This window comes from Larus michahellis, chromosome 1 (genome assembly GCF_964199755.1).
Source record: "Larus michahellis chromosome 1, bLarMic1.1, whole genome shotgun sequence".
Classification (NCBI taxonomy): Eukaryota; Metazoa; Chordata; class Aves; order Charadriiformes; family Laridae; genus Larus; species Larus michahellis.
Genome location: NC_133896.1, coordinates 67,178,157 through 67,205,249, shown reverse-complemented (window position 1 = coordinate 67,205,249; position 27,093 = coordinate 67,178,157). Strand labels below are relative to the sequence as shown.

The 27,093-nt window shown below is 47.0% G+C and overlaps 2 protein-coding genes across 3 annotated transcripts in view; one reads left to right on the top strand and one right to left on the bottom strand.

Annotated features, from left to right (window-relative positions):
- Positions 1-19,606, top strand: part of NINJ2 (ninjurin 2) — a 49,099-nt gene extending 29,493 nt beyond the window's left edge. The window contains exons 2-4 of the mRNA XM_074583845.1: positions 15,743-15,974; positions 17,333-17,517; positions 18,390-19,606. Of these exons, the coding sequence (XP_074439946.1) occupies positions 15,743-15,974; positions 17,333-17,496 (396 nt within the window). The 3' untranslated portion in view covers positions 17,497-17,517; positions 18,390-19,606. The remainder of the gene's footprint in view (positions 1-15,742; positions 15,975-17,332; positions 17,518-18,389) is intronic.
- Positions 19,607-21,101: 1,495 nt separating this feature from the next.
- B4GALNT3 (beta-1,4-N-acetyl-galactosaminyltransferase 3) overlaps positions 21,102-27,093 on the bottom strand; it is a 67,691-nt gene continuing 61,699 nt past the window's right edge. For both annotated transcript variants that reach the window (XM_074583809.1, XM_074583819.1), the window contains 4 exons: positions 26,913-26,985; positions 26,274-26,427; positions 25,407-25,533; positions 21,102-24,588 (listed from right to left, as the gene is read on the bottom strand). In XM_074583809.1, coding sequence (XP_074439910.1) covers positions 24,480-24,588; positions 25,407-25,533; positions 26,274-26,427; positions 26,913-26,985 — 463 coding nt within the window. In that variant the 3' untranslated portion in view covers positions 21,102-24,479. The remainder of the gene's footprint in view (positions 24,589-25,406; positions 25,534-26,273; positions 26,428-26,912; positions 26,986-27,093) is intronic.

The window sequence follows — 27,093 nt, the reverse complement described above, 5'->3', positions numbered from 1 at the left end:
TACAAATTCAAAAGTGCAGGTGCCGTATCAGCAGCTGGAGTAGACCTGACAGCAGAGCTAGAGACAATGACCATTCCTGAATTTCTTCCTGGCCACAGTTAGCATTTTTCATCTCACTTTCTGCATTAAGATATGACGCATCTGAGTGATGCAACCTCTGTGACAGATCTGGATGTCCATCTGAGTTCTCTTGGCTTGTCAGCAATGCTAATTTCACATTCAGTTTGAGCATCCATAGTTGCTTCTATAATTTTAGACATCAATTTTAGACATCACTAACTAAACTTCCTGTAACTATGAGGTGCATCCAAGTGACCAGGTTATGGTTTTAGATTTCTCTAATCTCATGGGTTTTTTGGTTTGGGGCTTTTTTTTTGGTGGTGTTTTTGTTTGTTTTTTTTGTTTTGTTTTGTTTTTTCCAATGTACTGATGTAGCACTCTTCCCCAATTGACAGTTCTGCTGTCAGCAAGGATACTTAACAGAGAAACTCCTTCATGAGATTAATTCACAGGAAACTGTTTCAAAGACAATGTTTTGGTTGTCAAAGCAAGCACAGCTTCCGTTGAATTGCGCTCCGATTGTCTTAATTTATTTCTGCAGCCTAATTAAATGCATCTTTCTTAATGAATTAATTACACTAGAAAAGATTGCCTTAAATGCACGTAAACCCAGTCTGACTTGCAGAAATGCTGAGCGCGTGCCAAATCCACCAAAGCCAATAGGAGTTATTAATCAGTGCCCTTGGACAGACACCCACACCCCGGCACTGCCTGCTTCTATTTCCCCCCAGGAGGTCAGCAGAAGCTTTCTTCCCCACAGCTTTCAACAGGGACACAACTGGCCATCGAGTCAGGTACATGTCAAACAGGTCCCTGGCTGAAGCTGGTTGCAGCCAAAATTTGCTTAAATGTTGCTTTGGCTTCCTCGATGCAAAGCGCTTCCTGTGACACTTTAGATATATCAGCATAATGGACCTCAACGTTTATTTCCATCCACCTCCTTTCAAGTGACTAGAAAGGCCTCAGACAGTATAATTTTTGGAGAGCAGCATTTTGCCGCACTGTTGCCTGGAACGGCTGCCTAAGCAAACTACCGTGGCTGAGAAGTTCCCACTGGTTATACTAGAAGTTCCAGCCCTGTTAGGCTCATTAAAAGGAACAGCACTTAGCTTAATGGTTAGCAGAGACCACTATTAATTTTGAAGCAGAGGATTTATAAATCAGTTATCGCTTCCATGAGGCTGAGACGGAACACTAGACTGGATGGCTAACAACAAGGCCTGATGTGCTCTACCGCTGTGATTGGAGACAAACCCATACAGGACACCTTGTCTCCACTACCAAGACAGGAGTCAGCAATCTGAGCTTCCTCCCCACACATGCGGGCTGTTTGCAGAGCCCTCACAAGCGCGACTTCAGCCACATGAGCTTTTTTGGTAGCCAATGAATACTCACTAATCCATTTTATTCAATCATCTATAGCAAGCCCTCAACACTTTTGGAATCACCAAACCCCATTCTCTGGGATGCTTAAACCGTCTATTTTTGAGGTACTGTTCTCTAAGCTTTGTTGGCTGTGTCTTGGGGTAGAAAGTGATGGTGTATGTTCCTTCTCCTGCCAGATTTGAGACCGATAGACCTTCACCATTTAAGGATATACAGGAACACTCCCTTCAGAGCATGATTGCTCTAAATCATTGTTTTAAAAACTGAAACAGGAAGATTAAGGCTATGCTCGCTTGCATTCTGTGCGCTATGAGTAAATGGGGTTGCACGGGATTTGGGCCACGGCCAGTTTTATTTCTAAAACACTATCTAATCTGTCCTTTAGTATTGCTTTTACATAAAACTGAACAGCCACAGCAACAGCTGTATGAGGAACTGAGCCCAAAACATAATACTTCTCCAAGCTCTACTTCAGTGTCCCTTCCTGTGGTGCAAGGAAGAGAAATTTAACACTTCAAAAGGCTACTATTGACATTCAGGGTATGTAGTGTTAAAGCAGGAGAGACAGTTTTGACTGAAGAGAAATTTTATTGGAATAATGTGTGTCAGGTGGTTGGTATTCAATATTCAAAAGAATATACAATCTAGGGCTACAGCAACCATTAAAAAAAATATATCAAATTTAATAAGAGCCAGTTTTACATGCATGACCGACTTCTGAAGTAGCTCTTTTTACAGAGCTCCCTTCCTGAGCTTTGTTGTAAACGTTACTCACTATAATCTTCCAGTCACAACTTAGTCCAAGGTCTTGTGTATTATTTTAACACAACATAAAAGCACAAAATGAACTCTAAAAGAGGTGGTTAATAGAGGGAAAAGGAGGGAGAGTGCGCTGTACAGTTGCTGCTTATGTCTTTTACTGTGTGGATTCCCACAGCACTGTATCTTAGATAAGTTATATCAGGCATCTTTAAAGCCCAAACAATTATGCTTCCTGAACTCTTTACCCTTAGATTCCAATCCCTACTTTGCAGCTGGTCAGAGAAGTTTCCAAATTATACAACACACTTTTGCAATACTTCATAACTTAGGACTCTATCTAGGTAGCATATAACCCCTTTGAGTCATCATTATATCTAAATTCATAAGCCACTAGAAAAAAAATGCTAGCATATTAGCAGAGGTGTAGGATAACCGATTGCACTGAAAAAAATTCTTGCTACCATCTTAACAATCGAGCAACCCTTTGCATTTACAACTGAGCACCACCTGCTGGTTGTCTCATCTAATTCGGCCGTTTCTCCTGCCACCCTCCTCCCAGTAAATCCTGAGAGCAGAGGCCAGCTGTTAGGAAGGCACACTGATGTAGATGTGACGGCTGTAACACGGGACATGAGACCTCGAAGCTGAGCTTCTGAACTCGGCAAGGCACGAAGGCGGAGGCAGCTGTGATGCCACAGCTGGAGCAGCCGTCAGAGGGAGACAAAACTCTGCAGCCCCCTAACATGGAGGGCAGTGGGGCAATAGCCCTCCCCACTCCGTCTCAGAGACCAACACAAAGCAACTAACTCCTAAATAAAGAGCAAAAGCAGCAGAGGTCCTTTCCTCTTCTGTTGAATTCCTGTGTGCCTCACCCTCCTCATTTTAATTGATTTCTCCTGAAACGTATGATTTCGCCTTACCCTCTCCAGTATCCTCTAGTTGAAATGCAAGTTGATGATTTTCTCATCTAGTTCTTCTGTTGTGCCAGTGACTTGGTGATCTCAGTTTAACATTGACTACTTATTCCAGTTAACCATTGGTTAACCAAAATTAACACATTGACTACTTATTCCAGGAACAGGCCTGTTACCTACTATTATAAAAAACCCCCTGATCCTGGCACTTCAATTCTGCCACTTTGATCTTATAAAGTGTCTTAATGGAGATGCGTCCAGAGCCACACTGTTGGAGTACGATTTAATTTAATACTGTGAACTTGAGCTGAAACGGCCAAAGATAAGTGTTTTAATTGTTTAACTCTCATTGAACTCATTGGAAGTTGGACAGGGAAGTCCCAGTACCATTTTTCAGAAATGTGAGATATTACTGGCCACAAGCTCTTTCACTTCTGATCTCTGCCCAACAGTAATTCACGATTTATGTTTAATGTACGGATATACCGATGGCCATTTTTTATAGCACACTATATCACTGCCCTGAATTTACTGTGGCTGTTGCAACACCATCAAGCTGCACTGAAGGATGGAAAGAAAAAGGAAAAAACAACCTCATCCTTTGAATCCTTCTGTCAACATAGCAAGCTATAAACCCAATCAACAGGATGACCCCACCCTTGAAATTCCTCCAGGAAGACAAGGGAAAGCCAAACCTAATATTTCTAATTACCAAGGAAAACCTTCCACTCTATAACCACCTTAAACCTCCTCCCTGAGCTTTACCGTACATCCTAAGGCAGGGCCTTGGCCCAACTTTCAATTAAATTATTAATAGGAACAATACAGTCAAAGTTTCCCAACTCACATGCCTCAAGTTGTTAAACCCATATAAAGCACCACGACACTAGATATGCTGATTTCAGATTTTCCTCCTGTACCGAGGGTTTTGTAAGGGTGCCGTGTTGGATCTTTCCTTTGTTCTGAATTTAGGAAGGGCTCCCTTGGTGACCGAGTTAGCTGTGTCCCTGGGCCCCAGTGTTCTCTAGTGACAACACCTTGCCTAGGAATGCTGGGTCCCCTACAAGAGTTCAGCTTCTGCAGGGCTTAGTCACAGAGCTTGGACCCTCTGTGTGAGATCTCATTGGGTCTGTGTGGTTTGGAAAAATCTGCACCAAGGAAAAAAAATTAAAAAAAATAAAAATTGCTCCTAGCAATCTTTTTGCTGCCCCCAACTCCTTCACTCTCTCCCACTGTCAGGGTCAGCCTGCTGAAGCAGCTGCCTCCAGGGACTTGCACGGGACATGAGAATATCCCACAGAGCCCAGTGCTGCTGCCTTTCCACGTGGGGACGGGTCACGTAGGCTGGTACGTGAGCTTGGGTGGGGAGCTGGGTCTTGCACAGGCCTAGTTTCTTCCAGAATACAGTTCCACTAACACTAATTACAGCAGACGGCATAACTGCTTTGCTTGGTTGCATCCAATTTACTGTACAGGGACTGTAAGTTGCATGCTTCAGTAAAAAAGGGCAGGGCCGGGACACTTCCCTCCTTGGGGATTGTGTGGGAGGACGGCTGCCCGTTTGCCCTATGCCAGCTGTTATTCCCTTGGCCATCAGAAGTCTAGAAGAGGGCAAAGGGCACCCAGAGCACACACCACAGGGCTATGCAGGGGCAAGAGCGCGAGTAACCCAGCAAGCATCAGGGAGAAGGCTCTCCAGGGGCCCTTAAGGAGACCAGCAGCATTACACACACAGGTATGCCAGGGAAGTCGCTGGGAAGGAAACCAAGACTGAAGGAATAGACTCACCATGCAAAGACACTCTGTTTTAAAATTTAATGTCTCGCCCCACCATTTCTTTAATTAAAGAATTACCCTTTTTTTAGTTTAATAGACTGTTCTCATAACTCCTGTTTTACAGACTAGAGGCTTTTTTATTTTCCCACCTTTTGATGCGAGGCGATTCCACCTCAAGGTTCTGGCTGCTTCAGGTTTCTGTCACATATGGCCAAAAAAACAGGTTCTGGCACAAAACTCACCCTGACCCTGTCTGGATTTTCCTGTTCGTTCAGATTCATGTAACTTCAGCTAACAGCAGCAAGACTGCAGAGAAGCCCGAGCGCTTCCTTTGCAATATAGTCCCCAGAACAATGTCTGCGTCCCCTCAAACAAAAGACACTAGGTGTGCCAATGAAAGAGGAAGATCGGAGAGGAGGAGCTGAAGGGTGGGATTATTTGGTTCCAACAGTGGGCAAGGACTCAGCAAGCTGCAGTCTGAAGGAAGGGAGGAAACGCTGCATCTCTCAGAAAACTAGATCAAATCCTGGGTTACTTCTATTGCGGGCTGCCTGAGTGCTCCTAAGCAAGTTTATTTGTGCCTGTCGTAACAGGATACCCATGTGTGATGTGCTGTCTGGGTGTCACTTAAATCAGAAAATAATAGCTTTCCCTCCTTGTGGGACATAACTCAACTGCAGAAGCAGGGCATATCTCCTTCCTGACTTGCTCTACAGCGACAGGTTTTTTTCCAGAAGATGAGCGGAGCAAAGAGCCATTTTATTCAACGCTTTACCTGCTCACAGGCTTCAGAGCGGCAAGAGATTGACCTTAGCTGCGTAGAAGGTAATACCTCTAGGCCTCTCCAAGGGATTTCACTCAGTGTTTTCCACTGCTTTAAAACTCTGAACTTATAAATGTTTCCCAGCAGAGCGGCAGACCACTTCAGAGATGTCACTTATATATGTAAGACACCTCTTGAACACGTGAGCTCACTTCTCTCAGCCGCCTTTTGAGGATGCCTAAGAAGCAGACATCTCCAATGGTCCATAAAATACAGGTGAAAAACAGATGCCTTCCCTAGTGGGAATTTGTTTCAAGTACCTTCTTGATTCAGTCTTGCTTCATACTGACCCTTTTTGAAGCAATGCATGCCTAAACAATTGCTTAATGTTTTGCCACGCAACGGATAAATGAAATTTAAGCTAGTGAATCCATGCTCAATTAAGAAGCTTGAATATACACCTTGAAGGGCTGACACAGCAAGTGCAGGAAAAGGAAATGCCCCATATTGGGTACTTTAGAAATCAGCTACTTTCATATCTTGTAATGAAAAAAATAGTGCTTCTAGTTGCTGCTAGCCACCCATAACTGCTGAAAGGTAGGTGAAGCTTTGTAGCAAAAGCAAAAGACTCAAAGGCAGGACACCGGTCACTGGCCTGATCATGTGTTTTGGCTCCTCAGCTGGTTCACTTATTAAAACACTGGTAATAGTTACATGTGTAAATGTATGGTTGGACTCGATGATCTCCAAGGTCCTTTCCAACCATGAAGATTCTATGATTCTACTCTGCACAAGCTAGCAATTAATCCTATTAAAATTCAGTTAAATTTTGAGGAACCTTCCACCTTTTATCTCTAGTAGAGTTAGGATAAGGGGCTCTGACTGAGACCAGAGCTCCATTGTGCTAGCTACTGTACACACACACACACACACAAAAGGAGGCATTTTTGTGTGCTGGAAAGCTCTTATTGAATAAGAATTGGAATAGTTTTATCCCCATTTTTACCAAGGATCCAAAGACAGACATTACGCAACAGCTGAGAGCCAAGCTCAGACCTCTACAACTCCTAGAAGTGCCTTTACCCACACAATCCCATTCTTGTCCTTTTTAGCCACAGCAGCAGTGAAACCCTCTAAAGCATAGCTAAATGACTTGCCATAATCAATCCAAGAACAGGAGCAATAGCCTCAGTCAGACAATAACCAAGCCACAAGCAGAAATGTTAATGTATTCACCCCACACAAAGCAATACCAAACCCACAGCAAACACACATGACAGTTCTTCAGCCAGGCTCAGAGAGACGCCATGGACATCCTCAGAGGTGCTCCCACGCACGCTGCGGAGACTGCAGCCATGCTCCTCTCAAGCGTGGCACCTCACATCCTCTCTAGGTTACCCATCGCCCCAGCCCTGGCAAGGGCTCTTCCTTGGCACAGCAGGCTCCCAAGCAAGAGGCAGCCCCGCAAGCCAGAGCTTAATGGAAGGGCGTTAACGCTAATTGAATCTGAACAGCCATAGCCATGCATCACTTTGCATTTTCTCATGTTAAAATGCAACAGCCATTTGTTAGAGCACTCCTAATGTGTTTAAAAGTCTTTCCAGTGACAGCTGATGTTGTTTCTAAGCCTGACATTCCCAAGCAGCCTAGCACAGACCCGAGATGCCGCTCTGCAGACTTCCCTATCTTGAAGTCTATTGCTGACTACAAGTATCTGCCCCTGTAACTCCAGTTACTACCTTGCCAGTTTCTGTATTCAATACCTAGTTTGGCCAGCCTTGAAAAAACCACCCATATAAACAATCGGGATTAAGGATTTATGAAAGTTCAGATCAGCAACAGCACCTATTTTTTTTTTTACCTCTCCTGGTGGCACGAGGCCAGATGCTCAGCTGCAAACTGACAAGACTCAGAGGGTGCCAGTTCTCAACAAAATCAGCAGATTCAGCCTTTTTAGATCCAGAGATTGGCTCCATTTCCTGGCAAAGAAGGAATCTAAGCCTGGCAGTTTTTGAAGAAAGAGAATACTATGCACGCAGGTGAGACTAAATCAGCAGGGCCTGTTTGGAGATGCTGGTGGGCACTGCAGTAGGAGACAGATGCTGACCCACAGGGCAAAGACACTGAATGTCAGTACACGTGAAACTGGAAAAAATGCTTTGTGGATGAAAGACCTTATAAATAATAGAGTGACCAAAACGCCCGAGTTCCACTGTTTGTGGATGCGATTTCATGAGCCGTGCCTCTGTGGAAACCCTCAGTCATGTTCTCCGCTCTTCCCACCCGCACTCTCACAGCTTCCCTTCTATGGAGAGCCCTGAGCACTCAGAGGGTGACCAGGGGGCACACACCTGTCAAAACCTGCAGATGAACCTGAACTCCAGTGCCTTAGAGTGAGATTTACCGGGGAAACACTGCACGATGCAAAGCCCCCGGGAATAAGAAAATCACCTACCTAATTTCATCAGCTTCAGTGTCTTACCTGCATAATGAATTCAGTTCTTGTGTATTATATACACAACACAGGCATATATTGACAGTAGATCTTAGCTAGCTCCCTTCCTAGATATCACCTATGTGAGCATTCTCATTATTTTACAGATGGGGAAACCAAGATCCAGAGAGAGCAAATAGGATGCCCAAGCCACACAGCAAATGACAAATTAAACTTGGGCTTCCGTACATGAAAAGCGACATCAGACCAGAGCTGGGATGGTTCTGTATACAGAGTTGCAGGTTCACTGGGTGAACAGAGTACAAGGGACCATTGCTATATGCTTGTCCCATTCCAAGATAGATATATATTTTTTTTTATTTTTTTTGTTTTTACCCTACACATCTGCTACAAACCACAGTCAGAGGGGAGCTGGACCTTTGGTATGATCTACTACAGCTGTTACTGTGTTCCCTAGGTTTTAGAAATCAACCTGATCCTCAGCATTGGATGTCTAAGGACACCCTTAGACTTGGAAGGAGTTAGATTTAGGACCTTGCTTTTGGAATGTTTTGTATTAAAATGATTTATGTGAACACATTTGCTCTTTGGATCTGGCAGCAGCATGCAATCAGGCCCAGCTTTTCTTAATATTTTGGGCCATAAGCCATCCAGCTTGGGGATTTATTCATCTTAACGTGTTTAGCTTTGTAAGCACAATGCAGTAGTTACTGTTGTGCCTCCCGGCTGCTCTTCCATTTTTTATAAACACATTTTCTCTGCTAACCTACTTTTAATTTTTTCTTGTAAAGCTGTTTTGAGTCTTTCTCTTGCTTCCTCCCCCTGCAACCACCAGGATAAAACTGCTCTGGGTGCTAAACGCTAGTGACTTGAATTGGCTCCAGCTTCTATATCCTGGCTTTGGAAATAATTGTTCCCACTAATCCTTTTGAGTGCACTCCCAATTCCATACATTCAAAGAGCTGTCGTCTGCCCGCCCCCCCCCCCCCATACACACCCAATTGCTTCTGTTCAACAATCAGAGATCATGCATCAGCACATTGTAATTGCTGGTGCCAAGCAGTTCTTGAGCCCCCAAACCCACTAACTGCTCCCAAGCTATGGACAGAGGTTCTTCCACCAGTGTGACCGCCCTTTCCGCCTCTTCCTCCTCCCAGCTACCTGGAAAAGAAAAGTTATCTTCTATTCCAGCTCAGTCCTGCAGCCTGCCAGTCGATTCCTGGATCCCTTCAATTCAGTATCATAAATACACTTAACGAGGGAGTTTAATATAGATTTGGTAAGACAGTTATTTGAGCGATACATAATTTATGCTGCCCTGTAGCACAGGAAGCCGTGAGCAGCATAACAGAGCAAACGGATTCAAGAAACTCACCATACAGCAGCACAGAGTGCCAAAGGGGGAAAAGGGTGGGGAGAGAAAAAAGAAAGGAAAAAAAGACAACAACCCAAGGAAGGGGATGCATGAAGGAAGGGAAAAGCTCGATAGCAGGAAAAAACGTGAAAGACAGACAAGGTGAAAGGCACAGGGTGAGAAAAGGATGGAGAAGGAGAGAACCGACAGAGAGGATGAAAGGAGAGAGGAGGAGCTGAACAGAAGATGCAGATGGGGACAGAGGGGGTCTTCAGGATGAATAGGAGACAAGAAGGAGCATAGAAAGGGAGAAGTGGAGAGCAGAGGATGTATGCTTGATGCGACAAGCAGGTCTCTGCAGGCTGTGAGTGCCACAGCCAGCTGGGAAGCAGAAGCCGACTGCAATGCTGGCTGGAGGGCAAGGGTGAGGAGAGGTGCCCCGGATCTCGTGGGGCTCTGCTACCTCACGACTTACCCCCGCTCCTCTGCTCTCCCTGACAGCCACAGCACGGGGACTGCCCAGCTTCCCTACCCGCTTCCAACCATTCAGCTCTACCTTGCGTTAGGTTTTGCTGTTAGTCTCCTGCTCCTGCGTGTCCTCATTTCAGGGAGCTGCAAGGGGGGATGTGAGGCCAGCCTTTCAGCTGGGTAAACGAGAGATGCGCTGCTGGCAGCTTCACCCAACCGCGCTTTCGTCCCTTTATCAATAGTAGTGTCCTAACTGGGCACCCCTTAGCTCAAGGATGAGGGTCCTGAGTGCTGCACCGCAGTGACATCTCTGCCCAAGAGAACTCACCAAATTTGCTTGCGGGTGGGAAACAAGACACAGGAGGTGGATAAAGCAAGTGGAGAGTGGGAGTTTGGTGAAAGCAGAGAACACGAACAGCGCTTTGCAAGCACACAGGATCTGTGCCTGCCATTTGCCTAGGCTTCCACTTCTGAAGAGGTGCTGGCCCTCAGCTCCTGGAAGTTACTTTTTGGTTGGAGAGCTCTCATCCAAACAATTGGTGTCAGTGAGCCCTCTGTTACGCTGAGCAGAAGTGTAGGAACATGTCAGAAAAAGATCTCCATCAGGACCACTCCCATGCATGGGAGAGCCTGAGATACCAGGAAAGCATCCCTGATTTATTTTCTGGGATTTATCCAATGTGAATTGAAGGCAACAGAACCATTTGGCTCTGAACAGAACCCCTGCCGAGCAGAACAGATGGCTATATTAAAAGGAAAAAACCCTAAGCACAACTGGACTAGCTGACAGCCTCCACAGAGGCCGAAGAAGGGGACTGGCCCTGAACACTCACTTTTCCTTTTGCCGGCAGCATCCATGGCGAGGTTTACTATTACTTTCGTCGGTGGAAGGCAGCCAAGACGCTTGCCGTTGTGCCAAGCTGGAGGAGAAACCGCCTTTGCCTCCCACAGTTCGCAACGCAGTTGGTATTGACCAAAGCGTTCCCGGCGTGTCCCTTCCCTCGCGCACGTGCGGCCATGCACCATCCCGCTTCCTCGCCTGCCGGCTGGCACGTACGGCTCCGCGAGGGGAGTCCCACCCGCCGGAGGGCGGGGGGGTAGCAGACATCTGGTAATCGCTGCTGTCACCCTGCCCCTGCCACCGTCTCTGCCTCGGCGTGGCACCTAGGCCAAAAAGTATTAAGATTGGCTGCCTTCACCCCGAAGCGGCCAGGAGCTGCAGGGAAGTGAGTTTCTCTGGAAAAGCAGAGTAGCTAATAACCGTACACTTAAGAGCAGCAGTATTGATTGAGAGCAGAGCCTTTAATCTCCCTGCTTTCTGCCTGCAGAAAGGGAACTGTGCTCCTCTCCTGCCTCGCAAGATGATGACTCTCTGTGTGCTTTAACCTTCACCCACTGATGTTTAAAAAGTGCTTCTAAAGCCGCCAACTGGCAAACACCGTGGAAAAACACTCTGGATTTTCTCCGGTGCCTGATGCCGTGTGTGTGTGTGTGCGTGCGCGTGTTCGCCTGTGTGGGGCTGGCTGTTCATCGGCCGGGATCCCCATGGCGGGCGTGCCTGCACCTACCCCTCTGAGCGCAGGGCCTGCATTCACGTCTCTGTTTTCTTTGGCCTCTTCCAGCATTTCCCTTGGAACTAATGGCCAATAATAGAGATTCTCCTCAGACACCCCCCTCTGCCAGAGCGCTCCCATGAAGAGGATTATCGTTCTTGTACTTGCAAGCCTCATGCTGTCCCACTGTCTCTTTCAGGCCGTTCTCCCCTGGGGATAGGGTCACAAAGCCCACAGATTTGCAATTAGATCTGCTCTGTAATTTTTATTTTTTTTTTGTGCCCTGAAAAATACAAGGGAAACTGTAGATTTTGTAGAAATGATCCAAGTAGCTTTAAGAAAGCTCTATGCTCCCCTCGGCCTAAAATCTGCAAGCTTTCGAAAGAAATATTTCGATGAACCCCCTCCAAAAGTTTTCAGAGGAAAGTAGCTATTTCTTGTAAAAATAAAGGCACACTGAAAAGCAAAGAATTTCCCTCGAAAACTAATTTCAGTGGAAATTTTTCAGGTGGCTTCAGTGAGCTGTGGAGCTCAGCATGCCCTCTGGTGCCAGAGCCAGGTTTCACAGGCCCTGGGACCTGCCAGCTCCCTGCAGCAAAACCAGAGATCGAGTTTAAAAAGAGGGAGGGGAGAAAAAATAAAAATAATTCCGTACTTGTGGTGATATTCATCCTTCTTTCTCTAAGAATTCATACAAAAAATAAAAACAACAGTAGAGGTGAGAGTTAAATATTTGGGGGTGGGGGTGCTTTGAGTAAGAATAAAGCCTCTGACTTATGAAATGTAGACGGGTGCCTCACTCAGCCCCTGTTGTGATCCGTATCGCTGTGCCACATTTACGCAAAAGGAAGCAGAAAGGGGATTTGCCTGAGGTCAGACTGAAGCCAGCAGAGTCTTTGCAGGGAAAGAGGCTGTCTCATATGGAAAGCCAAAACATCCGGGAACGGGACAGGGGAGCTGAGCTCCAGCACCAGTTCAGCCAGTGTTGTTGTGTGACTGGGCTTTACTTTTTTCAAGTCCTAATTTCCCTACCCTTAAGAAGTGGGCAATAACGATACATCCCTGTCTTGGGAAAGCACTGCATACTGGTAGGTGCTGTTTTCCAGCAGACATGCTGGCTGTGCAACAAAGCTTGCACGATGAACTTGGTGTCTGACTGCCAGGCCCAGGTTTCCTCTCTTTGTCGCAACATGGAGAAGAAAAGGCAGTGATTCCCACTCTTCAAAGTGACTGGAAAGGCACCAGCTCTAGCCTGATGACATAAATCACTTTGATGAGCCTTCAGGTATGGTCTGGACTTGACTTAGGGCTCTGTTTGCCAAAATGGAGTTATTTAATCTCCCCGGTGATCCCACGTAACCCCCTACAGCTGTGCAGGCAATCCTGCTGCAGGGAAACCAGAGCTGCTTGTGAATCAGCTCCTGAGACACAGCAGTTTACAGGATGGAACTTTAAGACAAAGCAGAACCAGAAATGGTGTCATTTTGAAAAAAACTGGATGTATCGTGGCAGCTCAAAAAACAAGTCACAGCCACGCGTTCACACCCCACAGATGCAGCGGTTAGCTGGTGAGAGCTACGGCACCAGGCATCCGAAGCAAAGCCATCCTGCATTCATCGAATTGCCAGATCTCTGAAGACTCCTGGTTTGTTTAAGCCTCATGTTGTTTGAGGCCTCAGGCTTGCATTCATAGCTGCTGGACTAGGCAGAATACTCCGTAAGGGCCAAATCAACAGAGGAGCTGGATTTCTCTAACTTCAGCTGGTGGCACAGGGGCTCCTGTGTCACAGGGGTTCCTGCAGGTTGATGTTTTTTAGCTGCCTAACTGAAAGCTTTGTGTCCAGCTTTCATCATCCAGTAACATTTTGGCTGCCTTTGTGAATCTACTAAGCCTGCGCTGACAGAACTTTGAAACAGGAATCACAGTTTTTCATTGCTCAGTGCAAGGTTTTCCCAGATCCTATGACTCCTCATCAGAGAGCGGTGGCCATCCCCTGCCTGTGGTATCACGTCCCAGACAGGGGAACATGCCATTGTGCTCACCCAGATGAGAAAAGCCCCTGTGAAAGCTGTCTATTTTCATTGCCTGATCATCTGGGACACAGAGCTCGGTAAATTGCAGCTCTGCCCTCCAGGTAAAAGAGCACTCACACGCCAGGTGGAGGAGGTTGTGTTTTCATTCAACAGGAGCTCCTGACTTGCTTTATTTGTCTCACATAAGCAACCGGGAACAGATGTCTCAGCCTCCTTGTACCAGTCGCTCATCTAACAAAAGCTCTGTCTTGTTTGTACAGCGTCTTTGTTCTGGCACCCTTAACTCATCATTACACACAGATAAACAATCAATGCCCAGCTTTGTGACGCTGCTGGGACGAGGGCTGACTCTTCAGGAATAAGGACAAAAACCACTTGAAAGGGATCATATTTCAAACCTTGCACCACTTGGTATGGGTACCACTCTGTTGCAACAGGATCACATGCTTTTAAGCCAGCTGAGAAGGGGCAGTACCTAAATCTAGGTTTTTTAGATGCGTTCCCAGGATCAGACTTTTTGCTGGCCTCCTCTCCCTGAGATGCAAGATAATTCTCTTCTACCCCAGACAGTAATGTTTAAGAAGTCCTGAACCCCTACGCATTGCCTTTGAGTCCTTACCGGCTCTCTAGACTTCTACTTTTATCTCCTTCCAGTATCTTTTAACTTCTACCTTCCACAGCAAGAAATTACACGCTTTTTAAAAGAAGCCTCTTAACCACAGTGACTTTACTGTTAGAAACCCCAAGAATTACATGTTTTAAGCTATTAAAAAAAAAAAGAATCCCCAAAAGCACTCTCCTACCCCAAGCCAGCCCCTTATTAGGGATCACAGCTCACCAGTAGCTCAAACTGGACACAGTCCTGCCTGCCTGCTTTTTACTACGCATCTCTCTCACATGAGGAGGATTGCTGGCACAACCCCTTCCAAAATTCAGCCCCAATATTTCAGTATCAGACACACAACCACATGCAGCATTCTCCCAGGATCACTGGCTTTATTCCCGCTCCCACCCTGGAACAGAGAAAGCCACTATTGCCCATGGATGCACAGAGAAACCAGAGACAGCAGCATGAAGCAGTAGCCATAAACCTTCTGTATCATACCTGAAGCACAGAGGAAAGGTTATATTTTGTACTCCATCTGGTAAAAAAGGCTACCTCAGGCTCACACATACTCCTTATACCCAAATTTAAAGGGTTATCCATCAGACAGCGCTGAGGGCAAGGCTGCTGGTCTTCACTCCAGCTGACAAGAGGCTGATTACCCAGAGCTGAAGCCTATCTATCTGCTATGTGGAAGTGTTGTTTTTCTTCCTTTTTTAGAAAGAAGATCATAGCTTGCTGCAAATATATCCAAATCTTTTGTAATTGTTGCCTTTACTGGTGGTTTATTACCAGCTCATGACACTCTGGGTGAATTGAGAACAACCTTTTCTATCTTTTTTTTTCCATCATTTGGGTCAAAACAGCTAACAGGGGAACTCGCTTAACAAGATAGAGAAAAGGTGGCTGGCTAAAAGCAGCCAAATGACCCACCGCTGTAATTAGATTAAGGGCAACCAGGTGATTTACCCCTTGTAAATACCTATTTCTTTCCACTGACAGAAAACGTGCCTGAATGATTAGTTAAAGTTAGGTGTGATGGATCCCACCCCTCATCTTGGTGCACTTCAGTGCCTGATATTTTGAAGAAATAGTGCCCCTGGTTTCAGAAACAAAAATGTGGATTGTCTCATCTGCTCTGGCATCTTATCTAAGACAGTAGCCAGCAAAAAATGTTCAGAGGAGATACAAAGCCTAGCCACTGACAGTCCTTTGAACACCCGACCCAAAGAGAAGATCTCACTCTGATCCCTTCTAAGTTTGAGGCCTGTCTGTGCCCTGAAGGAAGAGAATTTAATATTCCTTTCAAAATCCCTAGCTATGGATAATCTACATTATTGTAACTCTGAACAAGCTTGTTTTTCACAAAAATACTCAGTATTTTTCTAACCTTGCTGAGCTCTTGATCACTGCAAATATCTCGTGCCTATTAATATCACGAGGTGAGTGTGAGGGGAAACTGGATGCTCTCAACACCTTTAAAACACGCAACTTTGACTCTTTCCCCGGCTTTCTAGATAAACCCCGTGGGGAGGCAGCAGCCTGTTCGACATGGATGGGTCTGTTGGCTTAGCAATTGTTACCAGTTCATGCAGTTTCTCCTGTCTCCCCAGGGCGTGAATCCTCATCTCCGGATTAATGGGCCGATGAACATCAACCACTATGCGACAAAGAAGAGCGTGGCAGAGAGCATGCTGGACGTGGCGCTCTTCATGGCGAATGTCACGCAGCTCAAAGCGGTGCTGGAGCAGGGGACTTCCTTCCAGTACTACACCACCCTCATCGTGCTCATCAGCATCTCCCTCTTCTTCCAGGTGATGATCGGGATTCTCCTCATCATCACGGGTAAGGAGGCCGCCAAGGCACGTGCACCCTTGTAGGGTGTTGTTTGGCCGACATGGGGGTGAGAAGGAGAAGCCTCTTCCCCTGAACCATTTCCCCTGGCCCCAACCAGGGCTGTAGGATGTTTGAAGAGAGCTCGACGCGGGCAGTGGGGAGCTCTGTGTTACTGCTCTTCAAAGTGGGGAGGGGGTTGGATTTTTCTCTTGCACAAAAGCTCTGAGCACTACTCTTCCTTCACTTTCCCACTGCTGAATCCCTGCTGTAGGGAGAGAGCTGGGTTTCGGGCCCCTTGCTGCCCATCCTGTAACGTGCCCCTTCGTGCAGCTCCTGCAGATACTACATTTTAGCTGTATCTTTCGCCTCACTCAAGCTGAGACCTAACATAACAATTTAGGCAGAGATATTCCCTATATTAACCTCACATTTAACCAATCCCACAGTTCTAGTGCCATACAGACAGTATGTTAACACCAGCATTTCAGACAGGCTTGCCCAGTGCTCCATCTGATACAGGAGTTGCTGTATTTCAGCCTCCAACACATGCCCAGTATTAAAGTCTGCAGAATGCTGTCTTTTCCTGTATATCCTATATGTTTTTTCATGTGGGACACAGGATCACAGGTTACAGGAAATCCTGTGACATGTTCCTTCCCCTGCCTGACATGGCACAGCCTTTCCCAGTGGCAGCTGCGGTGGCTGGAGCCAGCTGCGAAGAGAAGGGGGACAGGGGACCACAACCGAAGGCAGGGAGCCACAAGGCTGCCGTTTCCATGGCTCATTGGCCAGACGGCCCCAGTAACTGGCGCATTCCTGTGTCTGAACTGATCAATGCCCATCAGCTAAGGCTGATCCCACTCATGGACGCAGATACCTCTCGGTCTAGGGGCGAGGAGGGTGTTGATAGCTGTGTCAGCACATATGTGAGATCTGGGTGTCAAAGGGGAACTGGCTTCCCAACCCGAGTACGACATTGCTGACTTTGTCGCCCATGTCACCTGGCCTTCCCTTGCCATGTCCCATGGCCATGCAGTGGGGCGAATCACATGGCACATGCCTGGCTAGCATGCAGCAGTAATTTGGCTATTTAGGGTTTGCCCATGGGAGGGCCATGGCAACTCCATGGCAAAACAAAGACATGATGACATGACATAAAAAAAACATGTCTTTCCTCTGCTCTGTCCTCCCATGTTGTCCTGGGGCAAGCTGTGGCCCCTGTAAAGTTCCTGGGACTATTCCCCCAGCTCTGTGGCCACATGCCCAGGGGCATCATGGACATTTGCCAGGCAGGGAAGGCTTGCAGGGGCTGGAGGACTTGGAGCCAAGCTACAAATCTCCCTTTTTTTTGGTATTGTATCACACAGCTCGTTTGAACCTGAATGATGTTGCAAAGCAACCCCGCCTGAATATACTCAACAACGCTGCCACAGCTCTCATCTTCATCACGGTCATCCTCAACATCTTCATCACAGCCTTTGGGGTGCAGAAGACTGGCCTCTACCCTACCAGGAATTTTCGACCTTATTAAGTCACGGGGCAATGGAGTCAGGTAAGAAACGGGTGAGTTCCCATCACTGCCAGCCCCTGGAAGCGCTGTCTCAGAAAACATCATTGCATGGTGGAGAAGGAGAAGGCAAAGCTGCACAGATTAACAAAGCCTTTCCAGAGGCATGTTGTTGTCCCACAAGCATCTGGGGCCATTGAACAAATTCCCTCAGAGGAGGAGGATTTCTCCTTGCTCGGTCTTTAAAGCAAGAACACCAAACATCCCAACTGCTGGGATTTATCAGCAGCAAGTGGTTTTCAGAAGGCTGCAGACCTCATGCTAGATACTGATAGCAGTTGTGGATGGGAGCTAAATTCAGAGAAGAAAATGAGGTGCGTTCTGCGAGGTATCCAAAGATGGCAGCATTATCTGAGCAGAAGAAAAGGAAGGTGCTGTTGAGGTGGGGGTGAAGGAGCTCTTCACAACAGCCAGTGTGGCTTGGCCCGGGCTGTTTTAAGAATCTAACTCTCATTTTCAAGAGTTTTGTGAGTAAGGGTCCAACCAAATGCTTGGGTTCCTATGTCAGGTCAACGAGCGAGTGACATGTTCTTAGGTCAAAAGTCCTTCAGGTCAAGAAGCAAAGTTCACATCTCTTGCTTACATGACCTACGACACGTAAACATAGTTTAAATGCAATACATTGTGGCAACAGCTGGCAAGAAAGCTCAATAGGCAGGATGCAAAGGCCAAAAGCCTCTATAAAACCACTGCTGGCTTGGGATCCAGAAGGGTGTGAGTGCTGAAGAGCAGCACCCCACATCCGTAAGGGTGGCCCTGGTGCCAAATGACCCAGTACAGAGTGACTGCTCCTCTCTGCCCATGCAGCATGGAGGAGCCTGCCGTGACCTTCCTGGTGTTTCTTGTCTTCCCTGCAGGATCTGAGCAGCGCGGCTGGCGGGGAAAGCTCTCCTCCTCTACGTTTTCACTGACCTCAGCAGGAGCCCATCGACGAATCTGGAGAACTGGGTTAAAATTTTCAAAACCGTGTGCGTGTCATGGTATACCGGTCCCTTACTGTAATGCTTTTGCAGTTCTGAAGGGGTGAAAACCTCGCCTTTCAAAGCTAGAGCAAACTTTGCTAGAGAGAGCTGCAGGAACAAGCAGCAGGCACACAATTTCAAAGCACAGTTCTGTAAATCTCATCTCTTCTTTTAGTTGCCTGCTTCACATATTCAGTATTGGCTCATTTTGTAGAGAAGACCAAACGATTTACTTTGTAGGCTAAATATGCAAGAAAAGTCCAGCTTTTTTGTCTCAAGCACAAGTTGCTATACTTAAAGCAGTGCTACCCAGTAGTTTACCTCCCAAATATTGGAATGGGTTTCTCAAACTGAAAAAAAAGTTCTCATGGGAGGATAGGAAAGTGTGCGTATGTCAACGTAGCTAAAACCAGTTCAAATGTTTTCCTAGTTGTTTAAAAGTAAAATTAAATGCGACACAGTTAAGAAAACAATCACATATTTCCAGCATTGGAAAATTAACAATGACAGAAAATAGATATTTTGGTCTGATGTCATCGCCTGGGACCTATAAGGAATAATGTCAGAATAGCCTGACAATATTTAGTAGAAAATGAAGGAAGATTATACACAAGGAAACACTCTAGGCTTATTGCCACAATGAGAAATGACAGGTGCATAGTGTATGACTTTATTAAAAAATCACCATTATAATTTAAGGTCTTATCACTAACATGAATGTTTTTAAATATATCATTTTTATATTGACAATGCGGGAATTCTTTTGTACTAGAAACAATTTATTTCCTTAAAAAAAAAAAAAGTGTTTGAATTAATGATTTTTCAGATTTTTTTTGAAGGAGTAAAATTTTTCGATCCTAAATTTTGCAACTCTGTAGTCATGCTAAAAAATTGGTATTTTAATAGCCTGGTGTAAGCCTATTTAAATAATGACATGCTTTTCTGATTATTAAATGATTTTTTTCATGGTACGGCAGAATCAGAGTTCAACGTGGATTTCTCATTTTGCATACTCTTGCCACCACTGAGAAAGAAATGTCATGAAAACATCCACATATTGGTTTTCAGGAGCCACTGTGAATCTCTGACGCTTAAAAAAACCAGATACGGGCAGATTTCATTTGTACTCTGTATTTGACTTTACAGAACCAGACTTCTATTTAAGTCACGGGTGGTGCTTTTTTCTGGAGAGGGTTTGAATGACCTTGCCCACAAAGCCTGCTGGGTGAGGCTACGGGCCAGCATCAGCCAGTACCTGCAAATGACAGTGGGTTGTTGGTTTTTTTTGCAGCTGAAGGAAAGTTGCATAGAAAGAGTAGGGTGGAAAACGCCAGTTATGCATTTAGCAGAATTTAAATGCGCAGAGCTGAGCGCAGCCTGGGATCTGTTTGGTGAAGGAGGTAAGGACTCATCCCCCACTTTGTCCCAGGGGATGGCAGGTCTGCAGGAACACAGTTTTGTGCTTATCCTGGTCCTTGGTCTCTGCTGAGACCAACAGTCAACAGGGGTGACTGTTTCTGGGACGCCTCTGTTATCCCGCTCTTCTCTAGAAAAAGGCTTCACTGTAGAGGCAGCAAAACTAGTTCTAGCCTGTGCAAAACCACCAGCTAAGGGCTTTCAGCCACTACTGGCCAGCTGGGTTCATGAAAAGGTAAAAAATTATGCATCCCGTGTGCAGATCCCAAATCCTGTGACTCATTGCTTCACAGAGCAGGAGGCAAAGCAATTAGCATTGATGACTGAACGTAAAGAAAAAGAAAAAAAAAAAAAAAGTTTCAGCTAGGGAAAGAAGCAGTGAGGGGAATTTCATTACCAGATCTTAACTTCAACACCATCGTCTCAGAGAGCTGCCAGGTCAGGTACGGCGGCGCACGAGGCCTGCCCGAGCAGAGAGGGCTTCCCATCACCCAGCCCAGGTGAGCAGAAGACGGGCAGCCCACTGGAACACTTTCCCCCCCCCATCACCTTTAATAATCATTTCTCATGGTAATGGAATCAGACTCATTAACAACCTTGGCTACCTTTTTCCCTCTCCATGTCTGACTCCCGTTTCTGCCAAGCTTTCTATACTCAAAGGAGTCACAGTTGAAGTGAAAAGGGGCCAAATTTAAATCTAAATAAGCAGTTGCCGTGAAAGAGCTGACATCCCATTTGTGTAGGCTGTGCCAAGTACTGAGCTCAGGTCTAGTCCCTCACTTGCATTCTTCTCCAGGAATTGTCCCCTGCTTGCAAGAGGGACCACTTTGTTCTCCACATTCCCTCTCTATGATTGCATCACACTTCTGCTTTGCCGGGATGTGTATTTTTCCAATGTTTCTACCTTGTTTCACATGAGAAACCCAGGCAGACAGGAAGAAAAATGGTTTTGTTGCCACCCCACCTTCTACAGCCCTAGAAGGGACTGAAACAGGTCTCACTCCTGGCTAACCTTGCTCGCTGCATCTCCCACCCACCCCTGGCTGCCGAGTCCTCGCTGGCTTGGGCAGTGACCTGTCTCTCTGGTATTGCCCACGCCTTCAGTTATGTGAAGCCAGAGGAGCAACACCTGGTTTCTAACCCCTGCTGCATGGCGAGGCGGGTGTGAGTAACACACAGACAGAACTGAGCTCTTGTAGGAAGACAAGGTATTTATAAAACATGAGGGAGAATCAGTATATCCCCCAGCTCTAAGAGAGAGGTGGCCCAGGAGGCGTCTTGAAGGCACAGAGCCACTTTAAGGCAGATAATTCAAAGGTACAATTCAGATTTTTAACACAAGGCATCGGTATCTAAAAAAAACAATCAACTTCAGACATTTGTAGACAATGAGCAGAGGCGAGATGTTCATACTGGGCAAATGTTAAAGACAACGACAAAACAAGTCACATCATAATTTTCACACAATACATTTCTCTCAGAATAATAGCTGCAAGATTTGCTGCTGGCCGGCAAGCCGAGGTGTGTATAGCCCCATCTCTCCCTTACAGCCCACAGTGGTCTCTGAGCATGTGGGCTGGAACACAGCTTTTGTCCCCATGGGCTCTCTCCAAGCTCCTCCATGGAGGCTGCCAACTAGCGCCAATTAGTTTTAATCACATTTACTACCGCAATGCTTGAATACCAACTAAGAATCCCCACTGTGCTAGAAAGGGAAGAACATTTGTGATGGTAATTTTGACAGTGAGGATACTGGCCATCAGGAAACTGGACTGGAACCCACTAACTCCTTACATCTCCACCAAGGTGTCCTCATGAGGTAGAGTTCTGCTTGCCACTGGCCTGGGTTACAAGGTACGAAAGAAGGAGCACAGTCACAGCTAAAGTATGGGGGAAAAATCCTCAAATTCTGGTGGCAGTGCTGGAGTGAGGGCTGCACCCTACTTTGCAGTCCACTCTTTGCTGACTGTCCTCTATGGTGAAGAAGAGGGGTTACTCGTATCATTGAAGCCGAGTGAGTTACCTTCTGGATGCACCCAGTTATTGCCAGTGCCTGCAGATGAACGCCAGCTGCTAACTTTAGGTGCTGCAGACCACATCTAAGCCAGATGTGAATGCACACGGTACAAATAACCCTTCCTCCCTGTGCGTGACTTAAGGGCCGCCACCGAATCCATCAGCCCTCCATCTGCAAAATGGGCACCAGGCCGTTCTCTGCTTGACGGGGCCAAACAGACGGGTCCCGCTAACGCCCCGGCGCTCACCCTCCCTGCCAGCCTCTCCCCATTCCATAGGGATTGCGTGACAGAGCCAGCCCGGACAGGCTGTGGAGGCACAGCCCCGGAGCCTGGAGAGCAGCTCACCTGCACACTCGCGGGGCTGTGCCTGCATTTGAGTGAAGCACAGGCTCCGACACGCACCGAGGGCATGACTGACGCTGCACATTCCAGGCAGAAACAGAGCTTACTGCAACGTTGCATCACAGGGCTCTGGCCTCCTAAACTCCTATAATACATTCTTTAAAAAAATAATAGTGTTGGCTGTTGTCAGCCTCTTCCCTCTTGCCCCAACTGCAGTGTTTCATTTCTCAGTCTCTACATGAGTAAAACACTTTCCTTCAATAAAAAGACTGCTCTGGCTTGGGCAGAAGGCTAAGGCTGCCTCTTCTGAGATATTCAGTGTCTGCATTCTGGCAAAGGCTCCGCAGACTCAGAGACACAGCTCTCTCTCGTCTACTTCTCACCATCGCTGCACACTCTGCAGCGAAACTTTCTGAAATCTAGTTGTCTTTTTCTGACTCCACCAGTCACAAAACCCAGACAGAGGCAAGCAGATGACTTGACAAGATTTCTATCTCACGTGCCAGGACTTGCACGTTCAGTTTTGTACTCCAATAGGGGAACTTGATGGACTTGTCAAGCACCACAGAATTAATAATAAATGAATGCCTATTCTGAATTGGCATCCACTCTATCAGTGTAAAAAGCAAAAAACCTCTAGAACCATGTCAGCATTGCTTGTATCCTTGATAACTCCATTACTCACTTTTCAACAACTCCCCCCAGGGCTAGGTGCCATGAGCAGCATCCTCCGGCACGGTCTTCCCTGAAGCGTGGGACCAGTAGCAGCTTTTTCAGCACAGAATGTGGACACCAAAGCCCCAGTGCAAAGCACTGACTGCGCTGGGGTCTCTATAGTCCTGTAAAATGGTTGTAGGGGTAAAAAGTCTTGCCTTACGTTAATAGCAGCTTCAGGGGCTGAGAATTCCCCATAGCATCAGGCCAGCTGCAGACAGAGGCTCTTTCCACAGGTCTTGGATCAATGCTGGCATGGGTCTGCCCATCCTTTTATTCACTCAACCCTCTTCTCTCCTCGCTGTTCCCTGCACTCAGTGCAAGTGCCAAGGCCTGAGGCCACCTCCTCTGTACTGGGCCAGAGCTCCCAGGGCTGTTTCAGAGACGAAGCACCAACAGCTGTGCCAGTTCTTCAACCAAGAACCCTGCTCTTTACATAAAAGTCAAACTATGACGAGACATAACTGTGAGGCCATAACTTATTAAATTAACCTTTAGATGCTGCATAAACGTACAGGATTTAGAGAGCAGAATACTCTGTCTCCTCTTTTTTTCTGACAAAATCACAATGTTTCAACTAATAAAATATTGCCACTTCTTCCCTGCTAGGGTTTCCCTGATATCGTTACGACAAACACACATGTCTGTCAGATAAGGCTGCAAAATTCCTCCTGAGATGACCTCCTAGCTTCTCTGTATAACCCCTCCACTATCCTCAGGCAGTGGACCAATAATGGAGGTGGAGCTGTAACATCAACCCCTGCCACCTTGCCCAGTTGCAGGCAAATATGGCTCTCATAAGGGATGTGTACTCGAGTCTCCAACTATGGCCCACGATTTGCTGAATGTGAACATGGTTTTTCGAAATGCCTGAAGTAAAAAGCACAGAGAAACATCTAAGCACCAGCAGCCTAAAGTGCCTATCAGCTCCTCCACATCCAGATTTCCTTGGGTCAGCACATGGGCGTGTGGACACAATACAGTTCAGAGAACTTATTTTGGTCCTCTGTCCAAAAGCATGGACACTGGAGAGATGGGGAAGGAGGGGAAATGGGGAGGGTTTTTTTTTTTTTTGTTGTTGGGTTTTTTTCCCTTCAAGTATTGAAAGAGAAGCTGTGTTACTGCAAATAAACCATTCTGGGATTAGCTGGGATTTGTTTGCCTGGTTTGCACCACGCAAGACTCAACGGGAAATATGGCACCTCTCCCACTGTACCATCCGCCAGACCGCACGGCAGGAAATAGGAGTCCTTCACTTGTCAACATCTCCCCCGCACACCTTCCCAGCAAGACACGGATCCCACGTCTTGGATACAATGGCTCACCAGAGAAGCTCCCGCTCCCCTAGTCTGACTATCCCTTCCTCAGCTGTGCTGTCCCATCAGAGGGCTCTGGAGGCAGAGGAAGAGTTTGTGCACTCGGCTGTGTGCCTTGATAAAGTGCACGTCGAGACGAGATGGTGGACGGCGCTGCTGGGCAGCTTTGGGGTTGAAGGCTACAGTGTCTTCAGCTGGCGCCGGTTCCACATGCCCCGCTTCGAGTGAAACCAGTGGAAAAAGTTTCTCAGGGAGAGACGCTCCACTTCCAGCCCAGCCTGCAAAATCCTGGCAGAAAGGAGAAGGGGAAACTTGATCACAATGATGCTGAGTGGGCTCAGCCCCAGGAAATCTCTTTTAAGTTGTCCTGTTGTCAGGAGACTGCGATTGAACTGAAGAGTCCAGAATAGCTCAGACGTATCTCACATCCATAAGCAGGTGTCCAATGACACTTGCTGAGTGTTTATGCACCCCTGTTTATACAGGACTGGTCAGGAGTGGCTGGGCTGCACACGCCAGGCTATGAGGAAAGACAGCTGGCAACATGGGATTGCTCAGGATGCTAGTTTTTTCTGCAGTCATCTGACAGAAAAGAGAGGAGAGGCCCCAAAACCTAGAACTACAAACCCAGAGGCCTAGGATTTGTACAGCAGGATCCCTCATTATAAACGTCTCAGAAATTGTAACTGTACCTGATAATATTTAAATGTCTCTCTGACAACTGCTTGTCTGGGCAATTGCTATACATAGTAGGGGAAGTCTGAGGGACCCAAACCAGACCCACTGTGCACTGCGCTGCTTGAAGAGGGCAAAGTCTTCACCATCACCAGTGCGTTATCTGCCTGTGCCCAACAGCAGCGTGGCTGGAAGGCACCAGGAAACGGCTTCTCTGTTCTTTTATTGGTGGCTCTAGTAGTGTATTTTGGGTCCACTCGCCTACTAGGTTTGAGGTCAGAATGTGCTCAAAGACTGGCCCTCACTGACCAAGTTTATGGTGGCATTAGTCACTTCAGTCTCCTCAGATCCCCATTCCCCTGGTCATTGGTCTTCCAGGATCTAATGGGTCTTCCCTCCTGAGCATATGAATGATGACAATGAATGCCTACCTGTCCAGGAGTTCCCAGTCCTCTCCTCCCCAGCGGTCCCGAAACTCTTTTGTGTTCATGCCTCCGATCTTGTCCAGGTCAGACTTGTATATGCCCAGGAGACCAAACCCATTCACCTCCCAGTAGCCTGAGGACAGCATAAAAGAGGCACAGGCATGTTGGTGCGTTGAACCATTGATGACTCCAGCAGGGCTGCTGGAGTGAGACTCAAGCTACTTCTATCATGATGTTGACACCAGAGAGCCAACTGAGCACCACGGCAGAGCCAACCATATTGAATCTTTGGGAAATGAGAAAGGCTTGTGGACAGATGGCATGAGCTGCCCTGTGAACTTGCCAGCAGAGCCTCTCACATCTCCTGCCTGGCAGCATAGTACCTGATGCACATGGACTGTCCCAGCTACAAGGGGTTTGTCCCTGTGCCTGGATGGCTCAGGATGGCCACCTCCATCTAAAGGAAATCCTACGCTCAGATGATCTGTGTCACTTTCCTCCCTCTGATTTGGGTTGGTTTCCCCCACCCCTAGGCTACCAGCTCTGCTCAGGACAGGCTGCGCCCCCTAAGAAAAGAGAGAAATAGACAGAAAGGAGTAAAGGCAGATTTTTTCAAGGTCCTCAAATCCATAGAGGCCCCTAGAAGATGACCAGGAGAAACATCATATAAAGGGCTCTGCTGGGTCTTTCATCTCAAATTCCAAGTACCTGATACCATCAAACCCCATCCTATGCCTACTGCACTCTCACCTAGGAGCCCTGGTAAGCTCCAGACCTTGACACAACCAGAGGAACAAATCTAGAGGTGGCAAGCACCCTTCTCCTTTCCCCGCTCCCTGAGGTCTGAGACAAGGAGACTCCGCTCCCTCTTACCATCAGGCCACTGTGGGGACATGCCACAGTGCAGCCTCATGACCATGGGTGCAAAGGCCATCTTGCCTTCCACGCAGTGCTTCCGGATTGAATCAATGACTCCAGCTGGGAAGTGGATGTGGAGGTCACACAGGAAAATGATGCTGTGCGGGTCCTGGAACCAACAACACCAGTTGGGAAAAACATAGGCTGATTTTAAGTAAGTCTTTCTTGAAGGGGAAGAAGACAAGAGATATGGGAGTGAATTAAAGAGCCATTTGTTGCTAGATCAGAAATTGAGGTCCTAGGGGCTGCCAAAACAGCCATTGACTGGCTGTTCTATGATGGGTGTGAAATACTATAACTATGACCTGGCACAGCCAGTGTCACAAAGCTGCTACTGCTGATATCAACAGCCATGAATACTACTATCCTGTCTGATAGCCCCAGCAGGTGGGCCAAGAAGCAAATGAGCCACAGGCTTTGTGGAGTAAGGGAAGAGTTGCTTACTCTAAAGGGACAGGAAACACATCTATGTTTGATCTGGTTTGCCAGGCTACTTCCTTCCCTAAAACCCAGTGTGTTCAGTATGAATGGCAAGAGGTAGCACCGGACGCATACTAGAAACCTTCCTGTCGACCCCACGGCCCCCAGGCTTACCGTCACGAGGTCTATCCCCGCCTGCAGCCCAGCAGAACGCTCGAAATTCCCCGTCAGCTTCAAGTACTGATAGCTGTGGGTCAGACGGGAAAGAGAAGATCAGTGCATGCACACTGGCAAGTGCTACACTGTGGGCATCACACTGTGGAGCCGCCCCTCGCTGCCGTGCACCCTCGTAAGA